This window comes from Leucopleurus acutus, assembly GCF_964270905.1.
Source record: "Leucopleurus acutus genome assembly, chromosome: 21".
In the NCBI taxonomy this organism is placed as follows: domain Eukaryota; kingdom Metazoa; phylum Chordata; class Mammalia; order Artiodactyla; family Delphinidae; genus Leucopleurus; species Leucopleurus acutus.
Genome location: NC_139163.1, coordinates 29,976,461 through 29,995,331, shown reverse-complemented (window position 1 = coordinate 29,995,331; position 18,871 = coordinate 29,976,461). Strand labels below are relative to the sequence as shown.

Here is an 18,871-nt window from a genome sequence, read left to right as displayed (position 1 = left end):
TATCTTGTAGTCAAACCACCTATAGTTGGAAAAACTGTAGTACTTAGCAGCCTGCCAGCAATCACTCTATAAAGAGTGCTATGTAAACTAGTCTTAACCCTAGTATTTCCCAGTCTTGAAGTTCAGCTCTGGCTGAATCTGTCCATAAAACCTCTCCCCCTACAAAAAAAAAAAAAAAAAAAAAAAACCTCTCCCCAGCCATCACTGCTAAGCAAATCTATGCCCTACCCCAAATAAACTTCCACCAGTGGAATGACTTCATTCCCTTCTCCCTCAATACTATCCTGACTGATTGATTGATTCACTCATTCATTTGACAGATATATATATAAACGCCTACCCTGATGTCCGTCTTGATCTCAGTTCATCTTTGCAAACATATTGGATGAGGTGAGAGTCATCTGAAGCCTGCTACCAGCCTCAAGGTGACCCTCTTGCAAGAAAGACAAATATCATATGATATTGCTTATATGTGGAATCTTAAAAAATGGTACAAATGAACTTATTTACAAAACAGAAATAGAGTCACAGATGTAGAAAACAAACTTATGGTTACCAAGGGGGAAGGGGGGAGGGATAAATTGGGAGATTGGAAGTGACATATACATAATACTATATATAAAATAGATAACTAATAAGGACCTACTGTATAGCACAGGGAACTCTACTCAGTACTCTGTAATGACCTATATGGGGAAAGAATCTACAAAAGAGTGGATATATGTATATGTGTAACTGATTCACTTTGCTGTACAGCAGAAACTAACACAACATTGTAAATCAACTATACTCCAATAAAAATTAATTAATAGAAAATTAAAAAAAAAAAGATGACCCTCTTGCAAATCTATACCCTAATTCTACCTTGCATTATTGTTTTGGCCTAAAGATAATAAAAAATAAAAACTAAGAGACTGATTCCTAGAACAGACCTGGAAAGGCTTTTAGAGGCCATCTAGTTCCACCTTCTTCTTTTAATATAAGTTAACCAAGGCCCTGATAGCCCAGCAACATGCCCCAGGTCAAGAGACAGAAGCTAAAACCACGACTCAGATTTCCCCACCCCTGCCCGGTCCTTTGTGTTTTCCTCAATCCTTATCTCTTTCACACTGAAACCAAATACAAAGATTGCATATCTGTTATTTTGATGAGAAGACAAAAAATTTTACTTAAGAAACCCTCCCAGTTATACTCAGTGTCAAAGGGAGAAGTTACCTTTGTTGATTTGTCTTTGAATTTATTCCCAGTTGACTCTGAAGAGCAAACATGCCAGCAACCCAGACCGGAACCTTTTCTTTGGCCTTGGAACCCTTGGGACTGAAGAAAATTAAGTCAGGTGGAAGTCACGTGCTGACTTGCAAGGCAAGTTTCCAGCCAAATGCCTTTGCCTAAGGCTAATTCTCAGAAATTCCTCTATAATCCAACAGCCACTCTGATTGCTCTTTAACACACTGTGCTAGTAAAGTTGAATTCTGGAGGGAAAAGAAAAACAAAAAAGTGTTCTCCTATTTCAAGGTGATGCAACTGTCACCTATCATAAGAGGGCAGTTTCTAGAAGACAACTCGCGCTTCAGACCTGTGACCCTCGTCTCCTGTGGAAACAGCTGACAGGTTCACAATTTCAGTCTGTATCCTCAGGGAGAGGAATGAAAGCACTTAAAAAAAAAACTTCTTTTGTTTTTTTATTTCATTTACTTGTCACTTCTATTCCTACATAATGCTTCAGGGACAGTACACGCTTTGTGGACTTTTTATTGATTTTTTTTTTTTTTAAGCAGGCTATGTATGTGTGCTCCGGCTTTATGTTCAGAGACAGAACCTGCCTGTAATTCAAAAGTCCTGGATTCAGAAACCGCCAAGTGTCTTCTTGGAATAGTAACTCTTAGTACTTTTGTGGGTCTCGTATAACTTTGGGGTAGTGACCTGGAGCAACCATTGGGTATTTAAACATGGATTCCAACCCCATTGTCTGGTCCTGGGGGTGGGAGGGTCAGGAGAGTTTATCCACCAATAGTTTATTTCTACTCTGAGCCAGCAGGTTCTGACTTTACTTACTCCACCACGAAACGGCAAAGTGGACAAGAGAATGAGAAGGCTGGCCAAAGTACTGGAGGTCTGGGTTCAAGGAAGTGCTTTAATTTGTGAGCCTTTGGAATTAAAATCAGTATGCACGGCTCATTGTACAAAAACAGGAGCGTGAATATAAGAAAAAAAAATGCCACTGTTCTCTGGCTGGGCAAAACAAACAGGGTCTATGGAGTCTGAAAATGCTTCAAAGCAGAAGCAAACATTCAGAGGAAGTCTCCAAAGAGAGTCAAAGTAAATATTCAAAGTTCTTTTGGCTTGGAAGCTATGACTGTCCTGAGAGGTTATATACAGACCTCGCCTGTTTATCTTAGGACATTTGTGAGCCAGGCAGAGCTGCCAAGTTACAAGAATAAAACAGGCTTTTAACCTTCAACAGGTTAAACAAAAGCAAAAGTAAGCACAGGTAGAACAAAGCATCACAGCCACTCCTTCTTCTGGAAGTTTTCCACCTTCCTGCGGAGAAAGAGCAGAATTGCACATCTGCAGATAAAAACCCAGGGGCGCCCATAGGAGTTAGGATTGAAGAAAATAAAAGTGTCGTACCTTGCCAGGTATGGTATATACACAGATCGGTAGGGAGTGCTGTTGATTTGTTTTTCCCATGTTCAAGGGAGGGGACATTTCCAAACAGGATTTGGTCTGTGTAGTCTTAGCTTTGAATTTTTCAACTTCTTTGCTCGCACTCACAAGCTTTTTATCTACGCTCTAATCTGTGGTGCACGTTGCTATTGATACTGTAACCATTTTGTTGAGCATCTGGGGTCTAAGAAGGTGTGGGCATAAGTGGGAACCAGAGCTTCCATCTTTTGGCTCCCTGGCACCTGCACGAATGATCTTGGTCCCTGATCCTACCTCTAGGACAGAGCAGGGCATACGTTAGCCAGGGTAAGAAGAGAAGCAGGGGCTTGAGCAAGGTGGAATGAATGTGAGAAATGGAATAGCTGGGTCGTCTGGATCAGAGCAGGCTGAAGGCCTGTCACGGGGCCCAGCAGCTGAGAGAGGCCGTTGGGATCACCTGATTTGAAATCCCACCTGATGCAGGGATCCTCCGCTCAAGATTCCTGATCAGTGGTTAGCCAGCCTCTGCTTGGAAACTTCAAAGATCTTTCCGGCAGACACAGAGTTGCAGCACTCAGACCCCTGTCAAGGACGGATTTAGCAACCCAGCATCAAGGAATGTGGTTAGCTGCTAACCCGAAGCTGTTAGTGTCTTCAGAGTCTGCCTGGGCTTTTGAGCTGAGATCAGTCCCCTCTGGCAGCCCCCAGCCAATGGCTGAGCAAGGTGGTGGTACAACGTCCTGTCCATTGCTGCCCAACGTGGGACTCCTCTCTCAGGCAATTTTTGCTTTGAAGCTTCACATTGGCCTGGCAGATTTAATCTGACCTGTATCACAGTCTGAAGCCTGTAGTGTCCAATCTTGCTTTCTCTTCTTTTCCTTTCCCAGGTGTTACTCCTCAATCAACCTTAATACGTGAAGTGCAGGGGACTTTTTTAGGGTGTAAAACTATTCCATATGATACTGTAATGGTGGGGACATGACACCACACATTTGTCAAAACCTATAGAACTTTACGGCACAAAAAAAGTGAAACTTTATGTGTGCAAATTAAAGAAAAAAATATTTAGGAGATCAGGGAATCCCAGGATGGAATGCAGACTGTGACAAAACGACCTAACTGTATTGCAAATGTATGAAACAAGTCCACTGGAGGGAATGTGGGGGGAAAGATGCTGACCTAACTAACTTTGGAAATGAATGGAGTCTGTAAAACTGAAGGCAAAGGAAATTGCGCACAAGGACTGTTCTCTAGCTGATAAAGTTGTTCCCATGGGTGTACGTGTTAACACGTCTAATACCGCTATACACGTATGTCTCAATTGAACAATGAAGTAAGTGGATGGCAGATGGTGGGAGCCAGGTTTCTCACTGTCGGAGTGGGAAGTTATAGGTGAGCAAAGGGAGGTCTAGAAAGAGCCATGTGGTCATGGTTTGGAGTTGGAGACATCAGTGTGAATTCATGTTCTGCTGAATATAGATTCACATGGTCACATATAGAAATATTTATAAATGTGTGTGTATACTCAGGTATACTTCTTATTGAAGTATAATTGATTTACAATGTTGTGTTACTTTCTGCTGTACAGCAAAGTGATTCAGCTATACATATATACACATTCTTTTTTATATTCTTTTCCATTAGGGTTCATCACAAGATACTGAATATAGTTCCCTGTGCTATACAGTAGGACCTTGTTGTTTATCCATCCTATATATAATAGTTTGCATCTGCTAACCCCAAACTCCCAATTGTAGGATTCAACTCTTGAGTCAAGAAACCTCCACATACATAATGTCGGTAGGCTGGGCCCTTCCACAACTTTGGTGTCCCCATCACCCCTGCTGCCATTTTGTCTCCCACAGTGTTTTGCCTGGTGACTAATCTGTTGGCTTCAGAATGGGAATGCCACAGTGACCGCCAGCTGCCAGGCCCAAGGATAAGAGAATTAGAGAGTCTGGGGGGCTGAAAGGCAACTTCAGCAATACATGTCCCTCAAAGACTGGGCAATGCTTCTGTCAAGCACGGGAATGTCAATAAATGTGTAGAGTTTTCCAGTTCCGTGTGTAGAGAGATTGGAGGTCGCCACTCTGTCCTACCAACAAGTAAAAAGATAAACGGACTGAAAAATCAACAACTCCTCTGGGATTCGTAAGAGAGGGGAGGAAAGAGGGCAAACCACTGCCGCCAGATTGGCGCGGCATACAGGTGAATGCGGGAAGCCACTGCTTAGCGGAGCAGAGACTCACAACCAGAACCACGGTGGAAACCATGCTGGGGTAAAACTGCAATTGACGAATTGCTGGGGGCTCAGTGTGGACGGCTCTGAAGGTTTCAAACTCCAAGGAGACCCAGAATTTTGAGATTTACCCCCAGGAGCTAGACCAGATTCCCACAGAGAAAAATCCCCTTGGGCTTCCAGCAAGGGGAGAGGGAAATAAACCATTTGAAACATGCCAGAGCGTTCCATTCTTCTTCTTTTTCTTCTTTTTAAAATTTTTATTTCATATTGGAGTCTAGTTGATTAACAGTGTTGTGTTAGTTTCAGGTGTACAGCAAAGTGATTCAGTCACACGTATACATGTATCTATTCTTTTTCAAATTCTTTTCCCACTTAGGTTGTTACAGAATATTGATCAGAGTTCCCTGTGCTGTACAGTAAGTCCTTGTTGGTCCTACTGTTGGTCCTATATTTGGGATTAACATATACACACTGCTATATTTAATGGTTTAAATATAGCAGTGTGTATATGTTAATCCCAAACTCCCAATTTATCCCTCCCCCACCTTCCCCTTTTGTTAACCATAGTTTGTTTTCTAAGTCTGTGAGTCTGCAGGGGAAACTAGTTACCCAGAGTCTAACCTGCTGGGGTACCATCAAAGCCTAACTGACCTGGAAAGGGAAAGACTCAACTCTAGCCCACCACAGCCATCCTCTCTGAGAGACGCTGGAGGGAGCACGGCCCTGGCGACACCTTCATTTCTGCCCAGTGATGCTGAGGTAGGATGTGCGGCCTCCAGAACTGTTAGAGAATAAATGCCTATTGTTTTAGGCCTCCAAGTTCATGGTCATTTCTCACAATAGCCTCAGGAAACAAATACACCCTCTTGCTAAATTTCATCCTCCTGTCATATAGACTTTCCTCTCTCTAATAAACAAACCCTCTTGTATCTGTCAGGACCCTGGCAGGTAACACGCTCCAATTCGAGAGTTTAATAAAGGGACGGTTTACAAAGGCCTGAGTAGAGTTGGGGACAAGAGAAAGTGCAGTTCTCCAGAGCTGTACGGTCAGGGAGACACTGTTGCTGCCCTAGGCCTGAGGGTCAGAGGGACATAAGGGCCGTCTGACTGGAGTGTAGCCTTCAGTCAGGGGAGACACCAGCCCAGGCAATGCAGCACGAAAGGACCAAGGGGAATGAGTACCTTTGTGTCCCTCTCCCCTCCCTCTGACCTCCTTCCTGAGGCCTCCATTAGCTGAACCTAAACTATATAGGAGCCAAATGCAAGGTAACTATTCAGGTCAGCCTACTGGACACAGAGGAGAGTGGAGAAGGGTGGGGAGGGGATTGAGGGGCCAATGGACATAGCCAGCACCCGAGAAATTGTAACTACCCCTACCAGACCACCCACATAGCAGACTGGTTTTGTGGACCCAAGATTTATGACCTTGGCCAAGTCACCACTCCCCTAGGTATCGGTCCCCTCATCTGTCAAATGAAGGGTTTAGACCGGAAAGCCTCTGAGATCCCTTTCAAGCCTTACACTCATTATTCCAGAAGCAGACTGAATGCCTTCAGGCTAAGGCTGATCCCTGCCTGGAGCCCAATAGCTCTTTGTTTACTAACGTCTCTTTTCCGGATGCCCACCCAGCATCTCTGCAGGGATGGGCAGCGAGGGCCACTGAGACACTCCCAGGAAAGGAGCCAGGCCCGTGCTCGCTCAGGGATGCTGGAGAAGGAAACCTGAGGCAGGAAAACCAGACGGGGCTCTGGACCACCAGCAGCGAGAGGCTATGAGGCAGCAGAGAAGCTGTCCCTCAGCCAGCGGGGGGGGGTCAGCAGCCCGGGGCACGCCTGCTAGTTCCTGAAGAAAACTCCAGGGACCCCAGCCCCCCACGGCAGCTAGAGCAGCCCTCAGGCTGGCCCAGAACTCGGGCTGGCAGGCCCAACGCAGAGGTGGCTGCCAGCCACCACGCAGCTGCTAATGATTAGCCAGAAAGTCAAACCATGGAAAGTTCCAAGGGTCCAGGAGAGCCCCACATGGACCAGTGAACATACACCGAGCCTTCCCCTGCTGCCTTGGGACATTTTGTTCGGTACTGTGTCTGCTTTTTCAGGGACTTCTGTCTGCTTCTGTCCCATGGAACCTCCTTTTGAAAATAGAGGTGAAGCTAGGAGCCCCTCCAGGGCTGAAAGTGCAGAAGGTGTAATCTCCCCATTCTCATGTATCTTGGGTGGCCTGGGAGATACAACGGATTCCTCCTTTTCCCCTAACCCTACCCTTAGCCATTAAACTACGTCCCTCCATAACTACAGATAGGCCCCACGTGAGTCCTAGTTTATCGTGTATGAAGGACCTATATTCCAATATCTTTAAAAACCCTCCCCAAACTGCTCATTGATTCCTAAATTCCATTGTCATCTTGTCTCCAGCAAAAAAAAAAAAATTATTCTTGTTGTAAACACACCCACACGTGGGCGATGTGTACTTCAAGGTTGTTCAGTGCATTAAGGGCCTGAAAGCCTTACCAGAGATGGGGAAGGAAGGGGACTGGATGTCAGAGGGTGAGAACGTGGGTGGAAGAAGGGCCTCTATGAAAGAGAGACACAGAGAGAGACAGAGAGAGAGCGCTCTGGGCACCAAGGAAAGACATCATGCTTCATGCCGCTGCCTGGAGCTGTCCCGGTTGAGTCGGTGCTATAAAGATTTGGAGAATTCAGATAGGCAGCTTCTGTATCCAGTAACACATGAAAACCTTGTGATCTGGACCCCAGACACTCACAAAGGAGCTTGTCTTTCCAGACTGGAGCAGGAAACAACTGGGGAGTTGGCTAGCGGGTACTTGGGGAGTGTCCCTCCTCCAAAATGCTCACCTATGTGCTGCCACAGTGACAGTGAAGTCTCCCACTGGAGATGCACCTGTGTATCAATTCACTTATTAGTCACTTTTCAATGGTCTGCTGAAAGCCAAGCACTGGTCAAAGGAGCATTGGATGGACAGCAAATAAGAGGATCCATTTTAAATATGGGCTACAGAGGGGATTAGGTGCTGAGATCCCTGCAGAAAAGGAGGGACACATCCCTGGAGACAGTGGGCCTCTCGGAGTGCACGGAGAAAGGTTAAGAAGACAGCCTGCTTCACGAGGTAACCCACGCCTGGCCGCCTGACCCAGTCTGCTGGGTTGGATGCAGCCGCACTGGGCCTCCGCTGTCAGGTGCCCTTTACATCTTCTGACCCCTGCTCTCTAAATGCCTAAGAGGGCTGTGAGTTACTCCACTCCCTTCCAAATACAGCCCTCCTCAGACTTATAGAAAGGGCTTAAATCAGGGCGGATTAGATTTACCGTAAGGTAAGAGTTAAGCGCCCATACCCAAGCCAGACATACTGAGGTAGAATCCCTACCCTGGCACTTAGCAGCTGTGTGCTTTTTTGCATATTATTTCCTTCTCTAAGGCTTGTTATCCTTATTTGCAAACTGGGGATAATAGTAGTACTGTTGCCCCTGGAACAACACAGGGGGTTAGGGATCACCACCCTCCACAGAGTCAGCCTTCCGTATCCGAGATTCCGCATCCGTGGATTCAACCAACCCCAGGTTGGGTAGTTTTTTCAATAGATACTTAAATACTGTAGGTATTTATTGAAAAAAATTCCTCTTATAAGTAGACACACGCAGCTCAAACCCATGTTATTCAAGGATCAACTGTACTCACCTGATAGGCAGACATGGGGGTTAAACAAATGAGATAGTACATATGAAGCACTTAGCACAATGCCTGACTCATAGTAAGTGCTCAATAAACAACCACCTCTCATTTATTTCTTGCATACTTTTGCTTCCAGTAACAGTCGGCAAATGGATGCATGCTCCTCTCAAAATCATTGCAAATTTAGTCTAGACTTAGGCGGTGCTCACGGATTTGTTCTCTGAAAAAGCCACAAAATTCTTTTATAAGTCATGAGCACTTCCTGTTTTTTTTTTTATCAGCTACATTTAGCTCTTAAATTTAATATCTCAGCTTGAAATCTTAAAGTCATCCTTCCAAAAGTACAAGTGGTTCAGCCAATGGCATTTACAAGCAAGCTTTTTTTTTTTGTTTTTTGTTTTGGAAATAACAATAGGTCAGAAGTGGGACTGATTTCCATAACTACAAAGATAAATAAGTTAAACTTCATTTAATCCAAGGGTCCAATTTGGCAAGTCCAATCCTGAAGACTAGTTGTTTCAGTTTTATTAAACTTCTAAGAGAACATCTAAGCTTTTTCTCGTAGGTCTTAAGCTGTCTCTCAGGGACTCTGGATCCTTCCTGGCTGGGGTCCAGGCACAACCGTCCCATCCCCGGCTCACAGGTGACATTGCTGGTGTCCATTTTTCAATCTCAAACACTAGTTACTTCTTATTTCCAGCCTGCCACCCAACCTCTTTTACACATAATAACATATTTATTGAGTGCTTACTATGTGCCAGACACAGCCCCAAATGCCTTATGTGGACTGAGTTATTTCATCACAATATCGTTATGATATAGGTGAGGTTATTATCATCCCTCTACACGGAATATCTTTATTTTGGAAATTCGCCGAAGATGATCTAGCTGATATGGGGCAGAGCAAGGATTTGAGCCCGGGGAGTCTGGCAATAGAGCTGGCTCTTTCCCACTAAACCCATGTCACCTCTCATAGGACAGGTGACGCTCCCAGGGCCACAGCTTGGACAAGAATTCCGACTCTACTTTTTCACAGCAGCACTCTTCCGCCATGGAACGTCCTGTCCTGGCCCCGTTCCTCCCAGCCTATTCTCAGGGACCATCCTTTGCCAAAAATATGAGAGAAACACACAACAACATCCCTCTTACCTCTGTCAAATGGGGCTGCAAAAATATTCAAGGTGGGGTGGATCAGGCTTGGGGGAGGGGCTCCAATCCCACCTTCATCACTAACTGGCTGGGTGCCCTTGGTCAAGTGATGTAATGCCTTTACCTTCACGCTGCTCATCAGCAGAGTGGGAAACAGGCTGAAACTGCCTTCCAGGGCTTTCGTGGGGATTACCTGAGCGTATCTGCGTAATGTGCTCAGCACAGCGCCAGGCTCAGAAAGTAAGCTGTCATTGTTAAGGTAGATGAATCATAGCTATTATGAATATTGATCAGGCAGTCCATCACCGTGAGCAGAATTGAGAGGGACACATTCCGAGAAGACTTAGAGAGAGGCCAGGTTGTAATAATATAAGCTCTCTGGGGCCCCGCCCCTTGTCTGTCCCTGCACCTGAGGACCGGCTGCCTGGGACGGAAGGGCTCACCTCCCGAGCCCGCTTGGCACACACCTCCTGTGGGTTCCCCGGAGTGGGAGATGGTCACTAAGTAGAAGGTGATGGGGAGGGCCAAGTGAGAGCCCAGACAGGGCCCAGCTGGAAATCCCTCCATAAATCAACTCCGTTCCGTAAGCAGTCAGTTTCTCCCTAGACACAACATTACCTGTCCCAGGTAAGCAGTTCTGAACATTGTTTTCAAAACTTTCTTTCAAATGGGCACCCCAACACGTAATCAGGTAAAGATGGGGCTGCTCTGTCGGGAGTGGAAAGAGGAGGCTCCTGGAGCATCCACAGCGGCTTTGTTGAACTCCTGCCCTAAGGGGACCCTGCGACCCTTCTGAAGGGCAATGAGGTCCCTCAATCACAGGTTGATAAACATTTTCTAAGAGAGACAAATACATAGTCGTCCCTTGGGTCCCCCCCCCGGGATTGGTTCCAGGATGCCTGCGGACACCAAAATCCACTGATGCTCAAGTCCCTTCTATAAAGTGGCGTAGTACTTGCATATAACCTACACACATCCTCCCTTATACTTTAAATCATCTCTGAATTACTTATAAAACCTAATACAACAGAAGTGCCATGCAAGTAGTTGTAAATGCAATGTAAATGCTACGTAAATAATTGCAGTGCAGGGGCTTCCCTGGTGGCGCAGCGGTTGAGAGTCTGCCTGCCGATGCAGGGGACACGGTTTCGTGCCCCGGTCCGGGAAGATCCCACGTGCCGCAGAGCGGCTGGGCCCGTGAGCCATGGCCGCTGAGCCTGAGCGTACAGAGCCTGTGCTCCACAATAGGAAAGGTCACAACAAGGTCACAACAGTGAGAGGCCCGCGTACCGCAAAAAAAGATAATAATAATAATTGCAGTGCAAATTCAAGTTTTGCTTTGGGGAACTTTCTGGAATTTTTTTTGGGGGGGCGGGTGTTTGTTCCGAGGTTGGTTGAATCCAGAATCCAGAACGTGTATACGACACGAACCCTGCCCTTAGCGAGCTTAGAGTCTAGTGAACTGGCGGCTACAGACTTGTACTGGCCGGCAAGTGAACCCCAATGTCCATCGTTAAAGGTACCAATCCTAACAAGGCACTATTGCTACCTCCTACAGAACCCTGAGGCCTTTCAGTTGCAAGAGATCCCTCCACATTTATAACGCACACAGTAGGGTCTGGGAAGACCATGCCTACATTTTGACCTGCTTCAGTAAAATAATCTTTAGAATTAATCTATCTCTCACAACACCTCTGTGAGGTGTGGTTATCCTTGTCTCACTTTGCAGATGAGGAAACTGAGGCTGAGGACATTTAACTTGTCCAAAATCACCCAGCTAGGCAATGAGGGAACCAAGGGTCAAACCCCAATCTTGGTTTCAGAACATCGCATCCTGGACTCAGTATAGATCCCTCCTCTGCACTCACTAGTTGTGTCTCCAGCCTCAGTTTCCTCATCTGTAAAATGGGGATGATGATGATGATGACACCTGCCACCTTTACAATGGTGCTTGGCACACAGCCAGTGCTCAGCTGGAGTTAGTAACTGTCTTGGGATCACCAAGTAATAGGTTATGACTCATTTGTCCAATTCACTCTCTCATTTATTTATCTTGTTAGAGAACAGTGCAAGGCAGTATGTGGATAAGGAGCAAAATGAGTGCTACAGAGAAGTAAAAAGCCATAGGCATTCAGAGGAAGGGCATTTGAAATTCTTCATTTATGACTGCTTCATAAAATTTTGAGCACTCCTTGTGCAGAAGCCATGCTGAGTTCTCTGGGTCAGTCCAATGTCAGCACGTGTTGCCAAGGCTAACTTCTCAGTGACCAGCTGCTGGGGCAATTCCCTAACAAGCCACATGCAGCCTTCCAGGTAGACCAGTTAGCTCTGCCACAGACATCTAAGTGTCCAGGGACACCTGGGCTCTGCCCATAAACGCACAGCATTGGGGCCATGTGCCACATCCCCCGACCTGAGAAACAGCTCAAGTTGTGTGTCCCCCTGACAGTGGGAGGGGGAGAAGGGGGAAGCATGGCGAACCAGGAGAACACACCACCCAGGTCCTGGGAAACAGGGGGACCCCAGCTCATCAAGGCGAAAATACCTTTTCCTTGCACAGGCACGTGGGTCATTCCTCTCTGAATCTATTCAGAGAGGAATGTATTTATGAATGCTCCTCCTTGACATTGCAAGACTCCCTCCCCACGACCTCTCTTTCCAAGAAAAGAAAGCAAAAGAAAAAAGAAATCAGGGAATTCCCAGAATTCTGCCCTAACACTTTCCACACCAGACAAAAAACACGTGCTTCCAGAGACCCAAGAATTAAAGTAAAATTTGGAAAGGGAGAGGGAAAAGAAATGCCCAACTTCCCTGGAGTTCACTCACCCTCCACACACCCCCATCAACCAGAAAACGTCCCCAGCCCAAGGCTTAAAGCTCAAGGGCCCCGCTTTGCTCAATAAATGCTAAATGACCCCAGAACACCCAGCCCCCGTTCCTACCTCGTCGGTGGTGGTCCCCCGGTCTCCTCTCTCCCTTCGGCGTCACCTGCTACAGCGGATCCATCATCTTTGCTTAGGAAGCCGAGCGCCTCTGGTCTGGGAGGGGTTCCGTGGAAGGAAGGGGAGGGCGGGCTGAGATCACCGACGTGGGGAAGGGTGGGTCTCCGAACCAAACGCTTGGTTCGAGGGAAAAGGATGTTTTGTAAGTTCTGGCTTGAATGTCCAGGGGCAGAACAGGAAATGTCCACTAGGGCTGGGAGCCCCAGGGAGAAATTGGCTGCTGTCTCCCTTCAGAGGGAGCTTCCCGAGGGCTCTCAACTGCGGCCCCGTCTGGAATTTAAAGCTCCGTCTGAATCCTTTTCCCGCTTACTCTTTCCTCCGGCACTTTTTTTTTCTTTCCTTAATGGAACGTCGGCTTCATTCCTGACATGCTGGAAAAGTTTTCCTCGGCCTAAACTTGGCTCAGGAACACTCTCTCCTTGTGAGAGAATTTCTCCTGTTACACAGTTCAGCTTTAAGAAAAAAAGAGAGACAGAGAGTCCTCTTTGTTTTGCCAACTTTTGTACTAGGGACATTTTTGATGGATGTTTTTCCCCTGAACCTCTGGATTCCAAGAAATATACACACCCACATCCCTCTTGACCTTTTTTTGGTTAATTTTTTTTTTTTTTTTGGTTGCGCCAGGTCTTCGTTGAAGCACGTGGGTTCCTTAGTTGCGGCATTCATGTGGGATCTAGTTCCCTGTCCAGGGATCAAACCTGGGCCCCCTGCATTGGGAGCGTGGAATCTTAACCACTAGACCACCAGGGAAGTCCCCTTGACTTTTTTTCCCTCCCCTTCTAATTGAAAAGTAACAATAATAATTGGTGAAAGATGGCAGAGAAAATGTCCTTAGGTTGTGGGCTCATGGGGTCCTGCCTGGGTCAGCCTTCCCCAGGCGCACACCTCTGCCCACAGGACAATGTGTGTGCTGTGTGGCAGAGAGGGGTAGAGATCGTCTTCCAGGCCCTCTCTTCGTTCTAGGTATTTCTATGACGGAAGCACAGGAATGGGTTCTCTTTCCCAAATGGGGTCCGGTTCCAACTACAAACTCTGCCTCCTCAGCCCCCCAGGGATGAAGTGAGAAGATTCCTAGGGGTGATTCTTGGAGGCGCTGGGTAGGGGATGCGTGGGGGTGAGAAGGCATCCTGAGATTCAGTTGTTGGCGGTCCCCTGGAGGGCAGCATGTCTGTGAACTGTCAAATGTCACCACAAATTGGGAAGCTTTGGGGTCCTCCTTGACCCCTGCAATAAACCTTGGTGGTTCTCACAAGAACTAATTGGGGCATTGTTCCACAAACAGGAAATGAGAACGTCCCCTTTGTTCTATTTATTGAAAGAGGGTAGGTAAGAAACAAATGAATAGTGTAAGCAAGATTATAACAAAAAAACTTTGGGCCGATTCACTAGGTTAGAAAGTTTCAAATGTTTTGGAAGTCTCCTTCGGTTTACAGAAATTATACGGTCTATACACATAATAAGCTGAGGCTAAGAATTTTTAGATCATTGAGTTGATGTACTGATTACATACTATTTTTATCTAGTTAGTGAAGCAAAACTGAGCTAGGTGACATTTTTGTGTTCTAGCTTGAGGCTGGTACCTGAACTTGAAAGTCATTGACATGCATTTATATCCTGAAATTTAGAGAGTATCACTTTGAACATGTTTTACTGCGGAGATAATCACAACAAAATCTAACCCATCATTAAAAGTATTTAATTAGATGCCTATTCTATTTTTAGACATATTTAAGCATGATAGTATCACAAACACAGAACTCCCTTGCTTGGTTTTTTATCCCCAAACGATCTCAAGAATGACACTCTGAAAAAAGGTCAACAGATTGAGTCTATTTGATATCTAAATAATAAACAAAGTGTGTTTTGGAAAGATCGATCCTGCCCCCAATTGAGGGCAAAAGTCTAATTCCATGGACTTGCAGAGTGTGAAGCCGGGTAGGCACAGCTCACCATGGGGATGTAGGGATGCTGCCAAGCAAGACTGAGGGAATGGCACTTCTGATGCTCTTCCTGAGAGCAAAAGTCACTAGATTAGTCACGTGCTTTTCAACTAGCTGCTTTGCACTATTCACAATAGCCAAAACATGGAAACAACTTAAATGTCCACCTACAGAGGAATGGATAAAGAAGGCGTGGCACATATATACAATGGAATACTACTCAGCCATAAAAAAGAATGAAATAATGCCATTTGCAGCAACATGGATGCAACTAGAGATGATCATACTAAGTGAAGTAAGTCAGAAAGAGAAAGACAAATACCATATGATATCACTTACGTGTGGAATCTAAAATATGGCACAAATGAACTTATCTACAAAACAGAAACAGACTCACAGACACAGAGAACAGACTTGTGGTTGCCAAGGGGGGGCAGGGATGGAGTGGGAGTTTGGGATTAGCAGATGTAAACTATTATATATAGGATGGATAAACAGCAGGGTCCCACTGCGTAGCACAGGGAACTATATGCGATATCCTGTGATGAACCATAACAGAAAAGAATATATAAAAAAAGAATGTCTATGTGTGTATAACTGAGTCACTTTGCTGTACAGCAGAGATGGGCATAAGATTGTAAATCAATTATACTTCAATTAAAAGAATAACATTTTAAAAATAAATTGATATCACGAATGTAGATACAGGTATAATGACCTCACATTGGGCAGCAAAAGACAGAGCTGAAGTGAGATGAAAACCCAGTGTTTTCAAGGTTAAATCTAGTTAATATTTCACAGAAGGTCAAAGCTTAGACGGTTTGTGGTTGAGGGTCCATCCTGAATTTAAGTAGCGGCACAGCGTTAGTTGAGTGCCTAGGGTGTGTCTCAGGCCTGTCTGAAGCCTCCCCAGATAGAAAGCAATTTGACACAACTCTGAAAGGTGTTGTTACTTTCATTGTACAGAAGGGGAGCTGGTTTCTCAGAACTACGTTTTGCAATTTTACTTGGCAGTGTCAAGATTGTTCATGATTTGAGTTTTTTCGAAAGATTCATTTTCCTGATGCTGCCTGTCTATTCCTCCAACTCCCTACTATGTTCCATGTTAGAACTGCAAATATCATCCATTCCTTCATTCCAGTCAATAAACGTTTACTGAACATTTATGTACAAAGTACTGGGCCAGGAGACGAATGCCTCAAACTCTGCCCTGGGGGTGTTTGTATTTAGTAGGGGATGGAAATAAACATACCCGTATCATTTGATGCAGCAATTCCCCTCCTAGGTATATATGCAAGAGAACTGAAAACTACGTCCTTACAAAAACCTGTACACGGAATGTTTGTAGTAGCGCTCTGCACTATAGCTGCTGGTGAAAACAACCAAAGGCCCATTAACTGATGAGCGTATAAACAAAATGTGATAAAGCCATACAATAGAATGTTACTCAGCCATGAAGAGAAATGAAGTACCGACGCATACTACAGCATGGATGAACTTTGAATACATCATGCTAAGTGAAAGAAGCTGGTCACAAAACACCACATATTATATGATTCCATTTGTCCTAAAGGTCCAGAATGGGCAACTCCTAAAAGACAGGAAGTAGATTAGTGGTTGCCAAGGGTGACGGTGGAGCAGGGCATGGGAGGTTGTTAGTTAAAGGGTACAGGGTTTCTTTGGGGGAATGATGAAAATGTTCTAAAATTGATTGTGGCAATGATTGCACAACTTTGTAAATATACTAAAACTCACTGAATTGTACACTCTAAGTAGGTGACCTTATGGTATGTAAATTATATCTAAATAAAGCTGTTGCAAAAATAATACACGCGGGCTTCCCTGGTGGCGCCGTGGTTGAGAGTCCGCCTGCCGATGCAGGGGACACGGGTTCGTGCCCCGGTCCGGGAAGATCCCACATGCCGCGGAGCGGCTAGGCCCGTGAGCCATGGCCGCTGAGCCTGCGCGTCCGGAGCCTGTGCTCCGCAACGGGAGAGGCCACAACAGTGAGAGGCCCGCGTACCGCAAAAAAAAAAAAATAATAATAATAATACACGTACCTGAAAAAATAACTATTTCTTGTTTGTTTTGTGACCTACCCCAACTTCTAAAGTGCCAGAGTCTATGTACAGTTTCTGGTTTCCTTGGGTAACTCATTCTCAGGTTTCATTCTGAGAAATTCAAGACATTGAGAAAAGATGCTGTGGGATGTTCAAGGAAGGAATCATTTCTTAGAGGAACACTTTATTCTGAATATTCTTTGATAATCTTCCTTCTTTAGGGAAATAAATATCCCCAAACTCTGTCCATCCTGCCCTCCACCAAACTTCATATTCAAGAAAGAATTTTGAAAGTAGAATTACCTGAGATTTAGGAGCCTGACAACGATTCCTGTATGTGCATTTAATTGATGAACAAATTTGGGGGTGTTTTAAGTCAATGAAATAAATTCACTCTCATTTTTCATCTCTCAAAAATGATCAAACTCCTACTATACTGCAGGTAGCCTGAAATGTACAGGAGCTATGAGTCTGGCTGAGGAAACAAGCAAACAAAGCAACGTAGCGGGCAGTTCCAGGTGCTATAATAGAAGATACAGTAGGATAAGGGCCCAGCGAAAGCAGAGAGTGTACGACGTGGGGAATGGCTGGAGAGGCAGGTGTGGTTAAAAGGAGGCCTATGGAGTCGCTTCTGTAATTGATGGGGACCACCGAAAAGTCTGAAGAAAGAGGGTGTCCTGTTTTAGAAGAGGTACTGCAAACACTGAGAACGGTGAAAGCGGTCCAGAATTCCTGGCAATTGGGTGAAACGGGTTTCATTATTATTACTGTTGTGGTTGTTTTGTTCTGTTTTGAAAGAGGGATTACACAGAGGTAATTTAGTAGCAGCTTTCTGCTCCCTGAAATATGGCATGCGTGGTTACAGAGGGAAAGCCAATTCCACTGCCCTTTATAGAGGCCACCACCAGCCCAGTAAACGTCGTTCTCTGGGTGAGTCAGATGTCATTCTCAGATACGTCCAGTAGATGGAGGCATTGCTGTTCCAGAAAGAAAACTCTTTTTTCCAAACTTGGTCTCCGAATTGCTGGGGATCCGCAGGGTCTGCCCTTTACTCCTTTTTGCATTGGGCGGCAGACGAGGCAAGGAGCCCAGAAGGTGGCATAGAAAGAACGTGGGTTTTGGAGCTGGACACAGTCGTGTCCCCAGTCCCGACTCCCCTTTCTGCTTAGAGTGACTCTGGGAATCTCAGTTGCCTCATCCAAAAAGTGAGGATTTCACAGGTCCACACTCTCTTGTCCACATTTCCAAACTCCCACATTCTGAAAACCAGAAGCGTTTTGCAACTCACTCGGCAGCAGGACCTGACCTAAGCTGACCTGAGGTTATGTGTTTTACTACTTAATGTGAACTTTCTCATATGACACGGCAGAAAGGGTTTATGTGTTTGATTCTAAGGTGCCCCTCCCACCCACGGAGGGCTTGCTATCATAAAACGTATATTATGTCGTATTACCTTTCCAAAATCTTAGAAAAAAAAATCCGAATCCTGAAGCACTCCTGGCTTTTGGGTAAAAGATTGTGGATTGGCAGTACTGACCGCAAGGGGGAGGATAAAGGTTGGTGACTCGTCTGAAGCATCTGGCACACAAACCCCGCTAGGGCTCTTCTCTCTCCAACCCCAGCCAATCAGAGTTGGGGTCTGGCACGTGAGAGAAAGGGGAGGAGGCACACAGCTAAGAATCCCACTGACGCATTCATTCATTCACTCATATGACACACACACACACACACACACACACACGAAATTAAACACCTACTAGGTGCCAGATACCTTGTGATTAATGGGCTTAAGGTCTTCTGCTGAGCCTATGCCTTCCACAGGGGTTGTCTTGGTTGGACTCCACGCATGACTCAGGCTGGTGGGAAAGAGAGTCACTGGGGGAGGCAAAGGTAAGATACAGAAGGAGGTGGAGGCCCAGGTGCTCCCAAGAGAGAAGAGGAAGACCCTGTTCCTCGACTCAGCCCGCTCTGGGGCTGCCTTTTCCACCAGTCCCTAAACTTTTAATACTATCCTTGCTGTTCACTCCGAAGACTTCTCCTGGTTAAGCTTCCGCCCTGGAGGAGGAGACATTTCTTGGCCCTGGAGCAAATAGCGTGAAGGCCTGGGCATCTCACTCCGCTTCAGATTCAAGCGCCAGTATCGTG

The 18,871-nt window shown here is 45.7% G+C and overlaps 1 protein-coding gene across 4 annotated transcripts in view; it reads right to left on the bottom strand.

Annotated features, from left to right (window-relative positions):
- TACC1 (transforming acidic coiled-coil containing protein 1) overlaps nucleotides 1-12,949 on the bottom strand; it is a 108,447-nt gene extending 95,498 nt beyond the window's left edge. For 2 of the 4 annotated variants that reach the window (XM_082863712.1, XM_082863714.1), the window contains exons 1-2: nucleotides 3,121-4,628; nucleotides 1,216-2,940 (exon numbers count right to left, since the gene is read on the bottom strand). In XM_082863712.1, the coding sequence (XP_082719838.1) occupies nucleotides 1,216-1,268 (53 nt within the window). In that variant the 5' untranslated portion in view covers nucleotides 1,269-2,940; nucleotides 3,121-4,628. Of the gene's footprint in view, nucleotides 1-1,215; nucleotides 2,941-3,120; nucleotides 4,629-12,666 lie in introns of those variants that run through there. The other 2 variants (XM_082863713.1, XM_082863715.1) reach the window with 2 other exon arrangements.
- Nucleotides 12,950-18,871: the final 5,922 nt, after the last annotated feature.